The sequence below is a fragment of the Aspergillus fumigatus genome, chromosome 3 (assembly GCF_000002655.1).
Source record: "Aspergillus fumigatus Af293 chromosome 3, whole genome shotgun sequence".
Classification (NCBI taxonomy): Eukaryota; Fungi; Ascomycota; class Eurotiomycetes; order Eurotiales; family Aspergillaceae; genus Aspergillus; species Aspergillus fumigatus.
Window position 1 is genome coordinate 3,783,575 of NC_007196.1, and position 20,878 is coordinate 3,804,452.

Sequence of the window (20,878 nt, forward strand, 5' to 3'; positions counted from 1 at the left end):
CTGTTCTTCCCCACAGAAGGAATATAAGAGATCTTTCCTTTCAGCTCTGCTCACTCGATGACAAGATAAGGATATGCTGCCCATTTTGACAATTATTTACTATCCACAAATGATACATCGGACAATAGGTAGGTCCGTAGAAGATGGCTGATATGCCGGTGAAAAATGACCAAGAGAATTCTCGGAGCTATCTGCTTGCTCCGCTCCGATCGGGCTTAGCGGCAATGATATAACCGGATCCAAACCTTTTTCTCACTCTTACGAATTCGCGCCTCCCTCCTTTGCTGTTATCCGCTCTATTATCAACAGACTACCAAGCCATTCATGGTACGGTTGAGCAACATCTAAATTATGTCTAGCGTTACGCCATCTGTCTTGAGACAGGCATCTCGTGCCTATGCTCGTCGACTTTCGTCGACCCAGCATGGCTCCCTGGCGACCGCGTCCTTCCCCAGACGGGCGCTCGCCACATCCAGTGGTGCAGCTTCGAGACGGACATATGTTACCGAAACCAAAGCTGGAAACGCTCAGGTTTCGATCGACACAGCCATCAAACAGGAGCAGAAGAACTTCATCAAGCAGACAGGTCTTGAGCCTGGAAAGGTTGAACTTCCTGCCTCTGGCATCTCCGGAGATGCTTCAATGAGTCCCTCTGCGGGTATTTTGAAACAAGCAACTGTTATGGATCAGGGAACACGGCCTATTTATTTGGATATGCAGGCCACTACGCCGGTTGATCCTCGTGTTCTCGATGCTATGCTTCCCTATCTCACCGGTATCTACGGAAACCCGCATTCCAGGACTCACGCATATGGTTGGGAGTCGGAGAAGGCTGTCGAACAAGCCAGAGAATATATTGCGAAATTGATTGGGGCGGATCCAAAGGAAATCATCTTTACGAGTGGCGCCACCGAAAGTAACAACATGAGCATCAAGGGTGTGGCCAGATTCTTTGGTCGTTCCGGCAAGAAGAAGCACATTATCACATCGCAGACTGAGCACAAGTGTGTCTTGGACAGCTGCCGGCATCTTCAAGATGAGGGATTCGAAGTCACATATTTGCCCGTTCAAAATAACGGATTGATCCGGATGGAGGATCTCGAGGCGGCCATTCGACCCGACACGGCTCTAGTCAGCATCATGGCTGTCAACAATGAGATTGGTGTTATTCAACCCTTGGAAGAGATCGGAAAGCTCTGCCGTGCGAAGAAGGTTTTCTTCCACACTGATGCTGCTCAGGCAGTTGGCAAGATCCCCTTGGATGTCAACAAGCTGAACATCGATTTGATGTCTATCTCCAGCCACAAGATTTATGGGCCCAAGGGTATTGGTGCTTGCTATGTTCGACGCAGACCCAGGGTTCGCCTTGAGCCCATCATCTCCGGTGGTGGACAGGAACGAGGATTGCGCAGTGGCACGCTCGCTCCTCACCTGGTTGTTGGTTTCGGTGAGGCTTGCCGCATCGCCAGTCAGGACATGGAGGTAAGTTAATTTTTTTCCTCATAATCCTATGTTCTTTGGATGATTGTCGACGAGGATTATATATATTGCATGGCTTTCGGACAACCATGACGGTAACTCCATACCTTTGGTATGTTGTCATGGCTGCATGACGTACATCGCAGGGGTAATGAGTCGACCGCTACTGAAAATCTCCTTATGACTTCATCGATGCTATGACTTGTTTATACTAACACATCGAGCAGTATGATAGGAAGCACGTTGAGCGGCTGTCGAAGCGTCTGCTGGATGGACTTCTGGCGATGGAACACACCACGCTCAATGGGGATGCTGAGCGCCATTACCCTGGATGCGTCAACGTCTCGTTCGCTTATATTGAGGGCGAGTCTCTTCTGATGGCTCTGAAGGACATTGCATTGTCGTCTGGTAGTGCCTGTACCTCTGCCTCGCTGGAACCCAGCTACGTCCTTCGAGCATTGGGCAGCAGCGACGAGAGCGCTCACAGCAGCATTCGTTTTGGCATTGGACGGTTCACAACAGATAGCGAGATTGACTACGTCCTCAAGGCTGTTCAAGACCGTGTCCATTTCCTCCGAGAGCTGAGTCCTCTGTGGGAGCTGGTCCAGGAGGGCATTGATCTAAACACCATCCAATGGAGTCAGCATTAGAATCTCCCTTATTATCTGCCTCGTTCCAGGATGACCACGCGAAGTCTGTCCATTAATTCGTCATTTGCAATTTATCGCAATCGGGACGGCGTTGGGTTGGCATGTAACAATATGAGATTGATGACAGAACTTGATCCTTTTTAAATAGTTTGTACAAAATTGAGCAATGGGCTACTCCAGCCTCGTATGCCAGACTATATCAGATGCTATGTAGGGCTCATGTCTTCCGCTGAACTATCCAGTTTATTTAACCAGGAAGTACCTTATATCCGGTTGCAACAGACCATGCAAGATGGGACTTGATTTTCATCATAGGTGATCTGATCCAAGAATAAACTTTTGGGTCCCTGCTTTCACCGCAGACCCGAATGGGGTGGCGTGGGTGTAGGCGAAAGCGCCGACGCACTCGCTTATGGAGGGGCCACCGCACCCGGCTTCGCACACTTGCGGGCTGGGAGGCGGCGGCCGCCAGTCGGAGAGGGTTCCGGTTCATTCTCTAGCACTCAAGCTAGCATTCGTCAAATAGTGACCCCCTTTCGCTTCCACCCAGTCTGCCGCTGGTGCTGGCGCATGGCTTCATAGGTGCATCTTGGAGTATCTGGAGTATATCTTTCGATATTCTGATATAGCAATACGAAAAGAGTTGCAATAATGTCATTTTATAATCTGCATATTGACTTTCAATAGCATTCTAGAATGTTTACCATCGTCTCCTCCTCATGCCACCTTCTCTTGCGTGTCTCATCACCCTATCTCTGGCCCACCCAGTGCTCAATAATCATCACTCATTCTGCGAAAAGTTAGCTTGAAGGCGTTTGCCTATATCGGCCTCATTTTTCCACGGGACATTCGCCCCCTTATTCTCCGGTCTGAAAGATCTCTATTCATTGGCCAGGATATATTGTCTCCTGACACTCTGATGAATGATCCGTCCTTGCCGGGAGACTTGGGTTGTTCTGGAATGGCCATCAATATTCCTCACCCAGTCATGGCTTATTCGGTCAATCTCTTTCAGTACTTTGAGCACACGACCAATTTATAACTCACAACGCCAACCTCCTTCTATCCTGTCTTTCCTGCGAGAATTATTAATCCTCATGCCATTCCCCACCGGAGAAGCAGCTTTTTCTTCCAAGGTTCCGAATTAGAAAGGCCACTGATCGTCTTTCTCTCCCGTGCCTGTAGTTCTTTTCTTCCGCTCTTCTCCGCGTGAATCGGGGAAGCGTTGTCTTTTATTGTCGGGATCCCTACTTCTTGATGTGATCTATCATACTGTCTCTTGTAATAGCGTGAAATTTGACTGCAGGACTGCCTGGTTGCCTTTGTCTCAGTAATCCAGTCCTGTCCCTTACACTGATCTTTGTTTTACCCAAAAATCAGTTGTTTCTCAAGCCTTGGAAAATAGGCACAAGATCAACTTCATTGTACGCCCCAGTTCGATCAAAGAATCTGGGGTATCATCCGATCCGAGTCACTCGGGTGTCAAGTCCGGAGCAGAGTTTACCAAAATTTGGAACCTGAAGTCACGGATTCGCCTCCAGGAGGAACGAACGCGGACTCCGGCATCCGCTAGATAAACAACCGGCTCGACTTCAATTCTCAATTGCTTAAATCACCCTGTTTTGTATCCGAACTGCCGCCCCAGTTCGTGTGCATTGAATCCTGCCTACAATGCTTCCTCCTATCCCCGCTCTCGCGGACTACGGCGTCTCCCCAGATCATGGCTTCCTTCCACCAGAACCCCCCCTTGAGGCCCTTCCGGATCCCTACTATGCCAAGTGGGAGTGGATAGCTTCCAACCTACAGTCTCTACTACACAGTGGGAGGATTCGGGACGTCGTCAACTGTCTACCTATACTTCAGACCAGATACCTACATTCCGAAGACGAGTGGCGAAGGGCTTATGTCGTATTGACCTTCATGCTTCACGGTTACGTCTGGGGCGGCAAGACACCAGAAGAGGTAGGCTTTCTTCTAACAAGCGAGTCCTGCAGGTGCACATGCTGACACTGATGGTTGATTCCCAGAGGATTCCACCTCAGCTTACTATTCCCCTTCTTGAGGTCTGCGACCATCTAGAGCTCCCTCCGGTGGCCACATATGCCGCAGTCTGTTTGTGGAACTACAAGCCTATCTTCCCAGATGAACCCGCATACGACCTGGATAACCTCGCCTGCATCAATACCCTCACTGGGTCATTAGATGAACGATGGTTCTATCTCGTTTCGGTGGGCATTGAGGCCCGCGGAGCACCTGCCATTCCCTTGGTTCTACAAGCTATTTCCGCAGCGCGGACTGGAAATAGCAGAGTGGTTACAGAGTGCCTGCAAAGTATTGCCGAGATTCTGGACCAGATCGGTGTGCTTCTGGAGCGGATGTATGAGCACTGTGATCCCTACGTGTTCTACCACCGAATCCGGCCATATCTTGCCGGAAGCAAGAACATGGCTGATGCTGGGTTGCCCAACGGTCTGTTGTACGATGATGGAAGCGAGGAACCTGAGTATCGCCAATATGGAGGTGGCAGCAACGCTCAGAGTTCACTTATTCAATTCTTCGATATTGCCCTGGGCATCGAACACCGGCCCACCGGTGAGACTCGTCCCGCCAGCACTCCGTCCGAGGATGAGAAAGAAGGTGTTACGGGAGCACCGCGGCACGGGTTCATTCAGGAGATGCGAACCTACATGCCCGGCCCTCATCGGCGTTTCCTGGAACACGTCAGCGCTGTAGCTAATATCCGGGAGTACGTTGAAGCGCGACGCTCGGACAAAGCCCTCTGCCTCGCCTACGATGCCTGTCTCGCTATGCTGCGGGCCATGCGAGACAAACACATCCAGATGGTGTCCCGATACATCATCATCCCCGCGCGAGATGCACGAAACCGTACACCCGAGACGTCCAATGCCAGGAGGCCATCGATAACAATGAATCTGGCCAATGTTCGGCCTGGCAGCAAGAAGCTGCGTGGCACGGGCGGGACAGCACTGATCCCGTTCCTGAAGCAGGCACGCGATGAAACTGGGGAGCCTGCTATTGACGCTTGGGCGCGACGACTGCTCAGCAATGGTCCTGCGGAGCCAAGCTTCGCGGCGCTGAGCAAATTGGGCGAGCATCCGGACGGCCACCTGGAAGTGGTCGGGCTGTCAGGGACCTGGACGGCAGATGATAGTGAGGGAGGTATCTGCCATTGGTAACCCGATCAGGGTATTGAGAGTTTACTGCATGCCGAAAACGGTTATTCATTTTCTTTTTTTATGTCACGAGGCGAGATCTGCGATGGACTTGTCAATTTGCATTAGCGGTGCTTCATTATGAGCTGTATAGACTCCGAACTCTGAAGGACAGCTTGGCACATTACTCAGCCATATGAATACATTCACTTCAATTTCTGCGATGCATGACGCATTCATGATGCCATCCAATATGTTGCGCATTTGCTTTGAGATATATCTGATGCAGGATGGTGAGCACGTGGTATGATGTCATTACATGATGTCATCTATCCAAAGCCACAAATATGGACATGACGGTGACACCAATCGTCTATATAAAGTCACAGACATCTTTCAATCGTCGAGCAAACATATCAAAACGAGCAAACCATTCGAGGCTATTTCAGACAAGAACTAATTCTGCACAACCCACAATCGTCCATATACAAACACATTGTACAAAAATAATCGATCAACATGTCTGACAACAACAACAACGCTTCCACCCTCAACAGCTACATCAACCAGGCTACCGGCCTCGCCCAGCGTGCCATGGGCTCCGTTACCGGCAACCCATCCACTCAGGTCTGCACGGACCCCATCCCCCTTCGATATACAACGTATAATCCACTAACAACATCTCAGGCCAAAGGCGAATCCATCCACACCCAAGGCAAAGCCGAGTACGCCGCCAGCCACGAGACAGCCAAGATGGGCCCTGTCGCTGCAGACCCGCAGACAGGCGTCACTGCCAAGGACGACCCCAAGCGCACGCAGGGCACCTGGGACCAGACCGTGGGTTCGGCCAAGGAATCGCTCGGCAACTTGATCGGAAACGAGAATCTGCGCCGCGAGGGCCAGGAGCAAAATGCGAGCGGCAAGGCACAGGAGGCGAAGGGTCAACTGCAGGATTGGGGTGAGGGCGCTGCGGACCGGGCTAAGGGGGCTCTCGGATCAGTTGGTGCTGCGGTCAAGGGGGATCGCACCGAGGAGGAGAAGTGGAGGGATGTGCATGACGAGGGGAAAGTCAGACAGAGAGGCGCTGAGGTCGATATGGAGAAGAGATATGATTAAGTTGAATACAGCTGGGTGGGTGTCTTGCGTCTTTTAATCTGGCGGATTGAAACCTTGATGATACCTTACGAGTTATGATTATGATATGATATCCAATTTGGTTATTGAATATTGATTTGTGGCTACGTTCAGTTACGTCTTGAGTTTCAGCTAGCCGCTTGAGCTTGTACAATCTAAATTGAAATTCGCGTAAATTGTTCTATCACTTATCAATCTTCAGGTATCCAACGGGAGTAAAAGATGGAACCCGCCAAGAATCGACTGGAAACTGATTCCATCAATAGCAATCGGTTATACCTTAATTCCATGCTCGGTACGTAGATTATCAATCTCGGACATAGAGCGAGCTTGTCAGTTGTGCCCCTCATGAAGCCAGCTCCACCTCACTATGATCTCATTGCGTCAATGTTCACAACAACTTCAACTCCATTCCACATCTACACCCCACATATTGGATACACTAAATTGGACTGTTCATGTTGCGCAATATGGCTAAGTCCTTGTCTCTGCGATCGACATACCGAATGAACTCGGGTTATGAGATTCCTATCCTCGGATATGGAGTGAGTTGAATATAATAACACTTCCTTCCTGTCTACAATGCTAATCAATTATGGCGCCGGTGTAGGTCTACATGATGTGCGTACACATCTACAAGTTGATATCCGACTACTGACACCGAACCACCGTGCAGTCCTGCATCTCAAACAGAGAAGTCCACGCTGGAAGCTCTCAAAACGGGTTATCGTCATGTATACCAGCCATAACAATCAAGTACAAACACAAGCTTACGTCGGCGTAGGTAGACTCTGCGATCATGTACCGCAATGAAAAAGCCTGCGGTCGCGCAATCCAGAACTCTGGTCTCGATCGCTCCGAAGTCTTCTTCACGACGAAGATCCCGCCAGGCTCGATGGGGTACGAGCGCACAAAGCGCGCAGTTGACGCTAGTCTGCAAGAGGCCGAGGTGGATTATTTTGATCTGTAGGTACCTCCCGGTACATGGCCCCGACGCATGCACTGAGTCATACGACAGAATCCTCATCCACGCTCCTTACGGCGGCAAGGACGCCCGCCTTGGCTCGTGGCGCGCACTAGTCGAGGCGCAAAAAGCTGGGAAGACACGCTCCATCGGCGTATCGAACTATGGCATCCATCACCTCGACGAATTGGAAGAGTACATCAAGGGTGGCGAGGGCCGGGGCAAGATCGACGTTGGACAGTACGAGCTGCACCCATGGCTAGACAGATCGGAGATCGTCGAGTGGCTAAAGAAACGCGATATCGTGGTTGAGGCGTACTCGCCGCTGGCGCACGGGTATCGGCTTAACGAGCCTATCTTGAAGACTTTGGGGAAGAAACACGGCAAGTCTCCTGCGCAGATCATGATCCGGTGGAGTTTGCAGAAGGTGAGCGTTCTATCTGTTTATATTTAGGGGGTATGATTGACAGAGGCTAGGGGTTTGTTCCGCTTCCCAAGTCTGTTACGCCAGCACGCATTCTGGAGAACGCGGATGTCTTTGATTTTGAGCTCTCGGAGGAGGATATGCAGACGCTCAATACGGGGGAGTATTCGCCGACGGATTGGGATCCTACTGTCGAGTATGATTGATGTTTTGTTTGAAATGTGACAGCACATCATGCGGCGTTGTATATTTAGCCAACGACTTGTCAATGCTACAACAATCAGTGATATCCTCTCGTAGATTGAGCCTTCCCAGTTATTGCATAATGATATCCTAATGCCGCTTACCGCATATACACCCAATCTGATAACAAGCAGCTGGGAATTCGTAATGCAGTTGGCGTGTCGGTCACCGATATGGTTACATTCCCGGAGCGGAAATCCCAGCGGGCGCGGGGCTGCTTAGCAATTCGAACCCGATACAGTCCGTCTTATCAGGCGCAATTTGTCACCATTTCCAAAAGCAACACAACTGAGAATAAATCAAAATATCCGGATTATTTTCCTTGTATTTCGTCTATAGTCAAGGAAGCCAGTCATGAAGCTTATTCTATCCACCTCGTAAGTGGCAACGTGCTGTGATTTTGAACTGCCCCTCTATCACCCGGCGAGACTAATCGAGATGTGTATTCTTCCACAGAAATCTCATGACGAGTGGCGGTTCGTCCGTCATCAGACATTCAGGCACAACGAAATCGAACGTCGAGCTGATCAACTCGTTACGAGCGAATTTCCAGGCTGCGCAACAGCTTGCTGCCGCGGCTGAGGCCGAGGCAAAACCCACGGAGAGATACAAGGCATGGACGTCGATGCAAGATGATGCGCTTTACATTCCCGCAATCGACTTCTCGCAGCATGGGCTAGCAGAGGAGAGGTCGCAGTACGATATTACAGTGAAACTGTTCTATCTACCCGGAATCCCGGTGTCGAGACGGTGCGCGCATACGCGGCAGGCGATTGATCTGGTATTGAAAGAGCTACATGTGGATTCTATCGACCTGCTTATTGTTTCCTTCCCTGGGATTCTGTTCGACGCGGAGGATGACAGCGAGGGAGAGGTGTCGTCGGATGACGGAAGCGAGGAGCCAGATGACTTCGACAGTATCATTCAGTCGTGGAGGACACTGGAGGGGCTGCATGAGCAAGGCATGATTGCTCAGCTGGGTGTGGCGGAGTTTGGAAGCGACAGGCTCGCTCGGTTCCTACCACATACCAAGGTCAAGCCGTCAGTTGATCAGATCAACCTCAAGGACTGCTGTGTTGTCCCCAAGTCATTGATTCTCTATGCGAAGCAAGAGAATATCCAACTGCTTACGCATAACGACTGCAATGATATTCTGCCAGTAGGCACGACACGGGAGCTGCTGGGTCCAGGCGAGAAGGGCGCTGGAATCCTTGCGTCCGCTCCAGATGTCGACGACGGGATCAAAGGCGATGTTGAGCCACAATGGGTGGTCAAGTACACGGCGGTGGTCAAAGACCGCGGAGTGGTGGAGAACAAGGGGTATTTTGCGCTAGCTGACGTAGGCACTTGTATCCAGACGAGTTCATGAGAATATGCGATACTATTCAGTGAGGTCTGTTTCTATTCTTGCAAAGTACACATTTTTCTTCGTTGCATTGTGCGATATAGCGTGGCGCAATATCCTGGTTCTTCAATGATGACGAATGATTGCACGTGTATGTTGATTTTCTCATAGCTCAAATAGACAACAGAGTCGTGGGTATAGATCATAAATGCTTCGAGCAAGCCGCTCATCCAATCATACTTCTCTTACGGCCTCTCATCCGTACTTCCTCTAATCGTTTCAATGCAGAGCTTGCGCCCTTGTAGCTTTCCTTATACCCGCTGAGGACCTCTGTGAAGAGCGGCTCAGTACGAGGATGGGTGCTACCAAACGCCCTCTCAAGCACGTATAGATCGACGGCGCGGTCTTCGTCTTGCAGACTCTGACTGGCCAAGCCAAAATCGATCAGAACAACATCCCCCTCCATAGACGGATTTGTCTCGTCAGCGGCGGGTTGCTGCTCCGCACGAGTAGGCGGTCGCAGGATAAGATTGCTCGTTGTCAGATCCCCGTGGATAACGCCGGCTTTGTGCAGCGCTCCAACTGCGTGCCCAATTCTCTTCATCAAATCTCGGACCCGCGCTTCTTCCTTTTCAAATTCCTCCGCGCCCAGGCCCGCCTGGTTCCGCTTCATGTATTTCTCCCACCGCTCCAGTACGACGCGCACCACCATTCCCTCAATCCACTCCATCATCAACCAGGCCCCGCCGAACCCCTTTTCGCCAGATTGGCCCTCCCAATCCAGCGCCAGCACCGCGGGGACATTGACGCCTTCCCGGACGAGTTTTACCAGGCACCGAGCTTCCTGCAGTATGCGCTGGCGCGTGAGCCGTCGGTCGAGAATCGGGTGCCGGTAGGGCTTTGACGGGCGGACCTTCAGAGCAGCTGGGGCGGAGGGTGAGAGGAAGACGGTCTTGTAGAGGTGCGCTTCGGCGCCTTGGGTGAGCAATTGCGGTGGAGGGGTTGTGTTCGTGAAGGGAGAAGGGAGGGGAGGCGGTGTGTATGGGTCCGTTGAAGCCATCGTTCGAGATTGTTGTCAGATTCCGTTAATGCCTCTTAAGTGCTTCAAAGTAGTAACGTCAGGCCCCGAAGTATCTTCAGATGTTGCAGCTGGTCCAATGATGGTTGTGGATGTGGCTGTGATAAGCCCGAAAAAAGTGACGATTCTCTTGGTGGGGCAGGTGCGTGGATCACCGATCAATTGAGGTACGGCATCATCCGTCCCATACTATAATAGTGACATGAGGAGCTGGAAAGGGAGGAATTCTTCAATTCTCTGCTTTGAATAGCTTCAAATACCATAAAATTGCATTGAGCTGCAAGATTTTATTGAGTCGTGGCCCGACCTATATCCGCAGAGCGATGCCCCAGGTGGCTGGCAACGGGCAGAATGATTAGTATCTACAATTCATGTGCATCACAGATTGACGCTCAGTACCACGGCAACTGATCCAGCTTCGGAAACAATTCATCACCGTTCACTCCCCCTTTCCAACGAAGCAGCTCCTCAACGACAGCGTCCAACTTCATCCCAACAAACAGTTCGGCTTCCTTGCCAGGCTTCCATCCTCGTTTAACTCTCTTCGCAGCTAGCTCTTCGCCGACACCATACGGATCCAGCCTCCACAGGCCAATCCCACTCTTCTCTTCCCCTGATATCAGCGACGCGAGAGGCGTTACTTCTTCCGGAGGATTGATCCCAACGACAGCTCCAGGACACGAAGCTTGGCCCCCAGCCCTCAATCCAAGAGCCGGAAAATGACACTCCATGAACCGCTGGCGCTTGAATTCGTGCGTAACAACGGTGATCTTTCTCGGATACGCTCCGACGTACGATCTGAATCTGAGCAGAGAGAAAAGCACATTCTGATAGGAGTCCGTAGCGTTGGTTTCGGTAATGACTCGGTCAGGATGGATCCTCGAAGAGTAAGAGTAGTAATCATTGTCTTTGGCCAAATTCTGTCGAAGGACGTCAACTTGATGTCTCGCTTCTGTGCTGGGAAGAACGAGATAGTCTCACATGATATGAGGTGCCTTCCGCTAAGTCAGTTCTGTCTTTCTTTGTTGGGCCTCTGTAAAGAATCAGCTACTACAAATCCGCCGGTGTGAGCCACTAGTACTCTAAAACAGGGGAGGCTTACCCAGAAAATACCAGCAGTCCATGCGGATCGTCCGCCAATGCTCGAAGACCAGCCTGAACATGTGCAGTAAATGTGGGTGTTTCACCCCTTTGGAAAGGTTCAATCAACCTACCCGTGGCACATACAGTTAGCACCCGCAAAGTGTAGATTATAGTTGTTTATAGGTGGGCTTGAGATTATGGGATTCCCAATCGCTTGGAATAGACATCCTACACAACTCACCATTCATCCTCAGAGACACCCTTTGTAGGTCCGCCAATGTATATCGCATGACTGCAAACGACTATTAAGTGATCGCAGGCTGATATCTGGGAACTTGGTGACCTTTCCATCGCTTTCGCCAAGACGTGTGAAGGATGTGGATGACAAGGCTATCGATAAGCGGATTTTAATTTGGGAGATGTCCTAAAGAGTCAATGATGCAGCGCAACTCATTCATCACATCCCTAAAAATCAAAGCAACCCATCGGACGAGGTCAGGTACTCTACTCTTTGTATATTCGGTATGCGAATTTTAATGCGAAAATAAGCTTGGAAATTGATTGAATGATCTATCATACAGTACACGTTTGCGTGTTTACGGAACAATTGAGAAAACCCATGCCCAGAGATATGAGGTGGTGCCGTAGAAAGCAGTCACGAAAGGAACCGAAAAGCATCACAAAACTCCATCTGATGACCATATCATGACCTTATGTGCGATGCCCAGATGAGAAACATGATGCTGACCTGACTAATGCGAAGGTGGGAAGACAATACCCACTGCAGAATGAACGCCCTGTGTTGGCAGAGGATTTACATCCACTTGGTCCATGTGCAACCATAGTAAAGTAAAAAAGAAAAAAGACATCAGAACGATGCGTTAGATTGATGCAATAATTAAGGCCCTGCGCCGTGTGAAGTAGATCTTTCCAGGGGGTATCATAAAGAGAGAGTAGCAAAGGAACGGAATCAATTCAGAGGATCATGGCGGAAGGTGCAGTTGTCGCCTTTGAGACACTTTCCTTCGCGCCAGTATCGGCAAGGGACTAATCCAGCCTTTGGCTATTACAGAGTCAGCGATATGCTTGCTGCAAATCAGGTCTCAGCAGAATACTTACGTGCTTCTTGTTTGGTGCTCCAAACTTGCTTCGCTTGGCGTAGCCAAATCTATCATCACTGGATTCTTCGGATCCATCCGTCTCACGCATACGCTTGCGCTCTGGTTCTTCGTATTGATGGCCAGAAGGTTGAGACGAACTAGTCTGCTGATTTTGGTTGGCGAACTGTGAGATTATGGCAGCGAGATTCGGCGCTATCGCCGGTTGCGCTTGTGGGACTTGGGGTACAATAGGCGCAGGCGGCATCTGTTTTTGTGCACTCATGACAGCCAATATTTTCTGGAAATCGAAGCCTTGCATCGCTGGCGCCTGAGAAACGGCCGGGAACTGGGGAATTTGTGGAACTTGAGGTTGCTGCTGGCGGAACATGCTGATGGTCCGCTCCAGGTCAGACATGGGCGCCTGTGACGCAGGCTGAGGCGGCGGCGGGGGAGGAGTAGACTGTTGCTGGGATGCGTTCTGGATGATTTTAAGCAAGTTAGAGATGTCGAACTGGCTGGCCTGAGCAAGAGGCGGCGCAGCTGCTACAGGGGCTGGCTTCGGGTTGACCGCTGCGTAGTATCGCTCTTGTCGAACCTAGACATATGAATATCAGAAGCCCGTACAGAAACTTGCCGACAAGAAAGAATTGGATGTGTTACCTTGATGTGATCCGGCAATTCTCCGAAGGAAATCACTTCAGTCACAGGTTCATCAGTGTCAGTCTGGGGCGGCTCCTTTGGCGAGGAAGGAATATCCGCAGGAGACGTGTAGAAAACCATAAGCGTAGTAGCTTCCCGATGATTCTGGGCTTGCTTCTCGGGACTAGAAGGCTCTTGCGTGCCACCTCGTTTGATGTAGTTTCTGGAGCGATCCTCAGATGTCATGTCGCCTTTGTCAATTTCTAGATTCCGTTAGCAGACAGCCCATACCTTGCGTCGATACTGGCTTACCCGAAGGCTCTGTATAGTCCATCAAATTCTCTTCGCGAATAACACCATCATCGTCATCTTCCAAGTCTTCAAGATCTCTGTGCAGTTTAAGGACACTACCCTCTCCCTTGATGTCACCAATTTCTCCCTGAGATCGATCACCCGGTCCCAGCTCCTCGTCAGGATCGTGGGTGAAGAGACGGACTTCCGTAAGAGACTCGTCAGGTTTCCATCTGACGCGCAATTTTCTTCGAGCCTCCTTGCGAAGTCGCCTCTTGCGTTCTTCTTCGGATTCCGGAGGTCGATCCTCAGTTGGCTCAACTGATTCAGGGCCCTTTTGCTTATTAAGATCTGCCATAATATCGCCAAAGGAGAAAGTAGGTCTAGGAGGGGGTGCTTGAGTTTCTTTCCTTTCGGCCGGAGGGCTGATCATTGTTAGCATTATTTCTGAAGGTCCACATACAGGAGCTTCGCATTCTGCATACCTTGTTTTCGCTGCGGCAGCTGCGGCGGCAGCGCGCTCTGCATTTGAGGTGCCTGGCCGTTTGGAAGCAGAAACCAAGCTGCCAAAGAGGCTTGTAGGCTTGGGAGCGATAATGTTTGCCTTCGGACGCGAGACAGCAGCAGCAGATCTGTTCTCCTGAGCTGTCTCTTGTGGGCGCTTGACAGAGCCAGTAATGGTAGCATTGCCTGCCTTTGCGCTAGGCTTGATATTGGATGTTACAACCATCCGCTTTGAAGCACCCTGGCCATTGGATTCTCCCTCCCGAGGCCTCTTCGAGCCAGTGATTTCGGGGCGGGAATTATTTGCAGGTGCAGCTTCAGAGGGAGAGCTCTTGGTTGCCTGCCTCTCTTTAGCTGCGGGTTTGGTAGACTCCTGTTTCCTTTTCGTGGAAGCAGCAGCATTATCTAGGATCTTCTGAGAGAGCTCCTTGACAGTGGGGCCCCCCTTCTTCACGAAACGGGGTAGAAGTTTAGCAATATTAGTTTTCTGGAGCACCTCCTCGTCCACGGTGCCAAAGCGTGCGAGTAACTATATTTCAGACGCTCTTAGTCCCTATGTCGAACCAGGTCTAAATAAAAAAAGGGAATGTACCTTGAGTATATTAACCGTGAATGCCCCATCCACGTCGGACGCTTGATGTCGATCTAGAAGAAAGGAATACATGGCAGCGAGTGCCATTGGATGTTCTCCCAACCTGAACTTCCACGTTAGCCATTCAGAACCCGGAAATGTGTGATTGATGATGCCAGAAATTTGGATAGAATCCGATGTACATGCGACAGGTTCAACCAACTCTGACAGGTCAAGGTTAGTTCATTGGTACTTCAGCGCTTCCACAAGATTGATTTTAAGAGCCCAGTCGAGAACCACAGAAAGGGGTTTTACCCTTCTGGTCCTCGGGCACAGAGCGATTAATCGCTCGTACTAACAATCATCTTCTAAGAAGGCTTCCTGACCATCGACGCTAATAGATTACGGGGGAGAGATTTTTCGATTCGTTTCTGACTTCTAAGGCCATAACGACGAAATGCCTGAATAACAAGAATAGGAAAAGATAAAGGACATACTTCTCAACGATAGCCGGGTGGCCTTTTTCAAGGGTGGTACTGACAACCACATCCATCAGGCGACGTTGCAGGACAACATCCTTCTTGAGTTGGGCTGCTCTGTCGTTCTCCTCTTTGTTCTCCGCTATCTTCATCGCTTGACTGCTTTCTTTCCACGCATCCCTCACACGTTTGACAACGTCTTTAAATGCAACTAAAGCATTTTTGACCTTATCAGCATTGGGCCTGCGATTGCGTGGCGACCACACGGCTTGAAGAGTATCGTATTCCACAGCAGCCTCTGGTTCATTGGGTCGCGTCGCCGGTATGGGGGATGGCTCTTCGGGAAGTTGGATTTCTAGGTCGGAGTCATCAGAAGTCTCGCTTTCCAATGCCGAAGACTTCTTCGGAGGAGATGTTGATTTCTTCGACACTGTCTTCGTGCGAGCTTTCTTCTTCGGCAGTTCAGTTGGTTTTACCTGCAAAATTGAGTCTACAGAATTTTGACCTGGATATTAGGGTTTAGCTATTTAGTACAATAAGGCTAACATGAAGGCAGACGGAGAGGGAAACGCCGCGGACCACATACCGTTGACTTGGAAAGTCCCCTCAAAGGCATTTTGACCGGGAGTAGGTCGATTACTACTTGTACTCTCACCCATAAGAGATGGCACTTGCAAGTCGTTCTCGAAGAAGTTAAACAGCCTGGCATCGACTGTAAGTTGATGATTTTACTTGAAGAATCTATAAGGGTTTAGAACTTACTTCCCATCATCGGGCCCGCCATAGTCATCGGAATTCACGTAAAGAAACGGGTTTTGGAGAGAAGGAGTTTGATTAGAAGAAGACTGCTGTGCGGGATTAAGAATCTGAGGATTGATGGTGGGGTCGTCGGTAACATTTGTAGCTGGCTCAGCATAATTGGTCATGAAATTCATCTACTGTATGTCAGTGAAACGTCCTTAAGATGATGAGTCATCTGTGTGCTTACCGAGTTCCCTTCGGAATATCCGGTAGGAAGCGAGTATGATGCAATAGGCGTCTGATGTGCGACGGTCTGGTAATGATTCTGCTGGGAAGTCTGCGATCGAGAGGCCTGCGGTGGATTTGATTGAGGAAAGGCATCTGGAAGCGACATGTGCTGAGAAGAATAGAAGTTCTGAGGGAATGAGTAAGTTTGATATGAAGGGTTGTTAGCTGCAGGGAGAGGCCGTGAATCGAATGTCACCTGGCCTGGAGGATATCGATGAACCTGATGATACTGAGTGGGCACCCCAAGACCCTGTGGAGCTGGCGAAAGTATCTGTTGTTGTTGATGATGATGGAGATGTTGTTGTAGTGAATTTTGTTGCCACGACTGCGGAGTTGACGATGAATAGATGCCATGATCTTGGTCTTGATGTGATGGTACATGTGTCCTTTGCGGATGCTGCTGACTGAAGATCGGATGGTCCCAGCCGATGCCCATTGATTGAGTTTGTTGCTGCGGCTGTTGTTGTTGTTGCTGTTGCTGCTGCTGTTGTTGTTGCCGATGCTGCTGCTGGTGCGACTGATGCATCTGCTGTTGGGACGGGTGTGGATGCTGGTGTGGAGGATCAGGACCGGAATATAACGAATCCAGATTGTTCCAATATTCAGGCTGAACTGAACCCGGAGTTACTGAGTTGCAATGCAAGCCAGGCATCATGCCCTGTGACGAGGGATGATCCATTCTGGGCTTAATTTGCCCTCTATAACAGGCGTTGACTTTGATCGCAGGTGGTAGTTGTTATTGTACTAAACGGGTAATCATATAAAGTCACATGTACCCACGTGTCTGGGATACCCAATATAGTAAAGTTCAGTTGCCGCTTTTTCTCGAACCGGAGTCGGCAGGAACCTGGTGGAGCACTTGAAGGAACAGCGAGTGATTTAATTGGTTGGCTGTTCAAACCAACGGTAGCGCAGCTGATTGGAGTGTGAAAGAACGGATTGGATAACTTGATACGTCCAGATTGAAAGCGGTCAAGCCAGGAGAAAAACCAAGAAATTCCCGCCTTGCAGAGAGCGCCCGCAGCACCGAACCTTGATGAATGAATCGAAGGAGTTGTCAAGCAAGTTTCTTTGGCGCACTCCGTACGTTATGGCTGACCAGTGTGGCAGTGATTATCCACCCGCTTCGGAGAGCCTACCTTAGGTACCTTAAAATGGCCTGGACTTGCTGGTAGGGATACTGTAGTGGCCACAGGCTGGTAAAGGTTTGTGCCTGCAGTTCCTAAAGGTGTGTCCTGCAAGTCACGTTCAGGTCTTGCGACCGTCTTGCGCCTTTTAGAAGCACCTTAGGTACCACAAAAATTGGTCAACACTTCCTTGTTTCGAATACACCGACCAGTATTAAGGTAGAGGTTGTGGTCTGTTCCTTTTCTCCCTGGAATTCACTGCTCCCACTTCCTTTGTTCCTTATCCTCAGCCTTGTGTTTTGTTTCCTTATTATGCGCCCTTTGTCACTTTGACCTGCCTTGACCACCTCTTTCTGTAAGGCAGACGCGACCAGTCAGCTCGAACTGCTAGTCCTTGTGGACTTTTTCTTTCCTCTAAACTTGTCTTAAAGATAAGAATAAGAGGTTCTCATACAAAGAACCACTCTGAATAGCAGTCCAGTAGCATAGTAATTCGCTTTACGGGGATGGTTGAGAGAATAGGGATGGGTTGTTGTTGGTCGTGGTGATGAGGTAGAACTGGAAAAGCCGGGCGGCTCACGGGTGGTCGTGGTGATATTAGGGTGATTTCTCTGCTACTCCTGTTCGAGCCTAGTCATAGTCATGTGATCGTCCCAGCCACGGTTCTCCCCAATTCGACAACATAGTTTGCTCTGTTTGGATTGAGCTAAGGGAGGAACAACCCAGCACGGGGATTATGTCAGCTCCAACAATTGGGATCATCTCAGAATGCCAGGTGGAGATACCGCGATAACATCATAGCACGGTCGGTGGTTATTCTTGGATTCCCCTGAGAGTTCAGGGTGAATTGCAATAAGGAATTTATCTTTATCATCTCTACGGCTTGATCTTCATCGTCCCTCGCAATACAGGTTGACGTGTCATGGTTCGAGCATAATTACTTAGTTTGTTGAAACTCTACATGTGCAAATGAACATTACCATGGGGTCTCACGCAATGTCTCTGCGAGACCGTCAGGTCGGTAGGTTTCCCCCCTGCAGTTGAAAATCATTCAATGAGTATAGCAAGTCTCTAACTGGGTTCATAGCGTCTATTCAGAAGATCCTCAATTTGAACCACGAGCCCCAGTCGACGAATAATTCCCCTCACGATATATCAGCTCAAGGTCTCATCTCCACGCCTATTCTCAATGAAGACGGCGATCCCATTTGGAAGGTCTTAGTGTTTGACAACATGGGCCGGGATGTCATCAGTAGTGTACTTCGTGTAAACGACCTTCGAGCTTGGGGTGTCACTATTCATCTGTAGGGTCCTCGTGGTGCAAGGAGCATAGAATTGCAGCTAACCATTTGTCGTCAAGGAATCTCAACTCTACCAGATATCCCATCCCTGATGTCCCTGTTGTATACCTCGTCGAACCGACTCCTGCAAACATCCAAGCAATTACAAATGATCTGTCCCGTGGACTTTACTCTCCTGCCTACGTGAACTTTCTCTCATCGATACCTCGGCCACTTCTTGAAGACTTCGCGTCTCAAATCGCTTCCACCGGTACCGCGGAGCATGTTGCTCAAGTTTATGACCAGTACTTGAATTTTATCGTAGCCGAACCAGATCTCTTCAGCTTGGGACTAGGCAACGACGCATATTGGAAGATTAACAGCGCCAAAACGAGTGATGAAGAGTTGGACGGCATTGTTGACAAGATTGTTAGCGGGCTGTTCAGTGTCAGTGTCACTATGGGTATGTTTCAAACCTCTCCACGCTCGAGAATCAGCCGTTGATCATTCCCGGGATAAACAGGTGCGATTCCAATCATTCGTTGTCCGAAAGGCGGAGCGGCAGAACTGATCGCCACAAAGCTCGACCGTAAACTACGTGATCATATTCTGAATTCGAAAGACAACCTGTTCTCCGGCAACAAGAAAACCGCCGCTGGAGTACCTTCTTCACGACCCGTCTTGATTATCGTCGACCGTAATGTGGATTTAGTACCCATGCTGTCACATTCATGGACATACCAATCATTAGTACAAGACGTGCTTCAAATGCGGCTCAACCGGATAACCGTCGAAACTCCGATTGACGAGACAAACCCTGCTAAGGGCGTGACAAAGAAAGTATACGATTTAAACAGCAATGATTTCTTCTGGAAGCGTAACGCTGGAGCACCGTTTCCTCAGGTGGCGGAAGATATCGATGCTGAATTGACACGTTATAAAGAAGACGCAAATGAAATCACGAAGAAGACCGGGGCTTCTTCTATTGAGGACTTGCAGAATGACACCAGCGCTTCCGCGCAGCACCTCAAAGCTGCGATTACCCTGCTTCCTGAGTTGCGGGAACGCAAAGCCATTCTGGATATGCACATGAATATAGCAACTGCACTGCTGAAGGGGATCAAAGACCGTCAGCTGGATAATTTCTTCGAGCTCGAAGAAAACATTACGAAACAGTCAAAAACCCAGATCATGGAATTGATTAATGACCCTGCAAAAGGCAGCAACCCGACCGACAAGCTCCGGTTGTTCCTTATTTGGTTCCTAAGCACAGAATCAGACCTATCCCGCGCAGACTTGAGCCAATTTGAAGAGGCTCTCAGGCGCGCAGGAGTTGAGGATATCAGCCCACTGACCTACGTGCGCCAGGTTCGAGAGCTCACCCGAATGACCATGATGACGACTGCCGCACCGCAGCAGCAGTCCTCGGATTTGTTCCGTGGATTCTCATCGCTTTCCAACCGCCTCACTGACCGCATAACTTCCGGAGCATTAGGTGCTAATTTCGATTCGCTCATTTCCGGCGTTAAGAATTTCCTGCCCGCCAACAAAGACCTCACGCTGACCAAGATCACTGAGTCCATCATGGATCCGTCATCAGCCTCCAGTTCTGCAATTGCAAAAACAGAGAATTATCTCTATTTTGACCCGAGGAGCGCAAACGCCCGTGGAGCTATACCCCCGGCATCTGCGGCTCGCAATCCACAAGCCCCAGGAGCCCTTGGAGGAGTGGAGCGAGGGACCAGCGCGACTTTTGGCCAACGTCGCCAGGCATTCAACGAAGCGATCGTATTCACCGTCGGCGGAGGTAGCATGGACGAATATGGCAATTTGCAGGACTGGGTGCGCCAAACTAGCGGACAGCCGGGCGACGGTTCAGGGGCCGGCATTCGTGCAGGAGTAGGAGCTATGGGTGGAGCTAGACGAAGAGTCGTCTATGGCAGTACCGAATTGATGAATGCTAATGAATTCCTAACGGAATCGTTGTCCAAACTTGGGCGGGAAAGTTGATTCAGATCAGCTTTCTCCACGAAAATCAGTTTGGTTTGTAAAGAAATAGATTCGTCTTTTAACGCTACATACCTTAATAAATATCTTATATGATTCCGCTGCTTCTATCATAATCAAATACGTGCAACAGAATGGCTAGCTAGTTGGTGAATTATTCTTTATTTAGATTTCTCGAATAAGCACTCCGTAGTCGTTTATGCTCAAGAACCTCACCAAGCCACCAAATTATATGTCAGAACTCCGTGGATTTGACAGTGTCACAACATGTCTAGAAT

At 49.8% G+C, this 20,878-nt stretch overlaps 9 protein-coding genes and 1 non-coding gene across 10 annotated transcripts; 7 read left to right on the plus strand and 3 right to left on the minus strand.

Moving 5' to 3' along the window:
• Nucleotides 1-351: 351 nt before the first annotated feature.
• Nucleotides 352-2,129, plus strand: AFUA_3G14240 (IscS subfamily cysteine desulfurase; the record flags this gene model as incomplete). The annotated part of the gene is made up of 2 exons (XM_749109.1): nt 352-1,482; nt 1,707-2,129. The coding sequence occupies 2 exons, from the start codon at nt 352-354 to the stop codon at nt 2,127-2,129; spliced, it is 1,554 nt and encodes a 517-aa protein (XP_754202.1).
• On the plus strand, nt 1,531-1,640 carry AFUA_3G14245. Its single transcript, XR_013344500.1, has one exon. It is a non-coding gene; the product is annotated as an uncharacterized ncRNA (non-coding RNA).
• A 1,671-nt stretch (nt 2,130-3,800) lies between the features above and the next one.
• Nucleotides 3,801-5,326, plus strand: AFUA_3G14250 (indoleamine 2,3-dioxygenase; the record flags this gene model as incomplete). Its single annotated transcript, XM_749108.1, has 2 exons — nt 3,801-4,091; nt 4,124-5,326. The coding sequence occupies 2 exons, from the start codon at nt 3,801-3,803 to the stop codon at nt 5,324-5,326; spliced, it is 1,494 nt and encodes a 497-aa protein (XP_754201.1).
• Nucleotides 5,327-5,821: 495 nt separating this feature from the next.
• On the plus strand, nt 5,822-6,418 carry AFUA_3G14260 (CsbD family protein; the record flags this gene model as incomplete). The annotated part of the gene is made up of 2 exons (XM_749107.2): nt 5,822-5,929; nt 5,990-6,418. The coding sequence occupies 2 exons, from the start codon at nt 5,822-5,824 to the stop codon at nt 6,416-6,418; spliced, it is 537 nt and encodes a 178-aa protein (XP_754200.2).
• Nucleotides 6,419-6,894: 476 nt separating this feature from the next.
• On the plus strand, nt 6,895-8,030 carry AFUA_3G14270 (aldo/keto reductase; the record flags this gene model as incomplete). The annotated part of the gene is made up of 6 exons (XM_749106.1): nt 6,895-6,981; nt 7,047-7,057; nt 7,113-7,170; nt 7,221-7,402; nt 7,455-7,827; nt 7,878-8,030. 6 exons carry the CDS (start codon nt 6,895-6,897, stop codon nt 8,028-8,030), a joined length of 864 nt encoding a protein of 287 aa, XP_754199.1.
• Nucleotides 8,031-8,530: 500 nt separating this feature from the next.
• On the plus strand, nt 8,531-9,436 carry AFUA_3G14280 (putative gamma-cysteine synthetase regulatory subunit; the record flags this gene model as incomplete). Its single annotated transcript, XM_749105.1, has 1 exon — nt 8,531-9,436. One exon carries the CDS (start codon nt 8,531-8,533, stop codon nt 9,434-9,436), a length of 906 nt encoding a protein of 301 aa, XP_754198.1.
• Nucleotides 9,437-9,638: 202 nt separating this feature from the next.
• bud32 (serine/threonine protein kinase BUD32) lies at nt 9,639-10,472 on the minus strand (the record flags this gene model as incomplete). Its single annotated transcript, XM_749104.1, has 1 exon — nt 9,639-10,472. One exon carries the CDS (start codon nt 10,470-10,472, stop codon nt 9,639-9,641), a length of 834 nt encoding a protein of 277 aa, XP_754197.1.
• A 410-nt stretch (nt 10,473-10,882) lies between these two features.
• Nucleotides 10,883-11,924, minus strand: AFUA_3G14300 (DUF218 domain protein; the record flags this gene model as incomplete). The annotated part of the gene is made up of 4 exons (XM_749103.2): nt 10,883-11,410; nt 11,472-11,523; nt 11,593-11,700; nt 11,815-11,924. The coding sequence occupies 4 exons, from the start codon at nt 11,922-11,924 to the stop codon at nt 10,883-10,885; spliced, it is 798 nt and encodes a 265-aa protein (XP_754196.2).
• A 180-nt stretch (nt 11,925-12,104) lies between these two features.
• AFUA_3G14310 (uncharacterized protein) lies at nt 12,105-17,945 on the minus strand. Its single transcript, XM_077804482.1, has 10 exons — nt 16,146-17,945; nt 15,920-16,092; nt 15,744-15,859; nt 15,176-15,662; nt 14,700-14,802; nt 14,089-14,636; nt 13,625-14,028; nt 13,334-13,575; nt 12,693-13,268; nt 12,105-12,636 (listed from the first exon to the last, which is right to left on the minus strand). Exons 1-10 carry the CDS (start codon nt 16,863-16,865, stop codon nt 12,544-12,546), a joined length of 3,462 nt encoding a protein of 1,153 aa, XP_077660630.1. The 5' UTR covers nt 16,866-17,945; the 3' UTR covers nt 12,105-12,543.
• Nucleotides 17,946-18,028: 83 nt separating this feature from the next.
• sly1 (syntaxin-binding protein) lies at nt 18,029-20,807 on the plus strand. Its single transcript, XM_749101.2, has 4 exons — nt 18,029-18,334; nt 18,401-18,617; nt 18,674-19,056; nt 19,117-20,807. The coding sequence occupies exons 1-4, from the start codon at nt 18,283-18,285 to the stop codon at nt 20,601-20,603; spliced, it is 2,139 nt and encodes a 712-aa protein (XP_754194.1). The 5' UTR covers nt 18,029-18,282; the 3' UTR covers nt 20,604-20,807.
• Nucleotides 20,808-20,878: the final 71 nt, after the last annotated feature.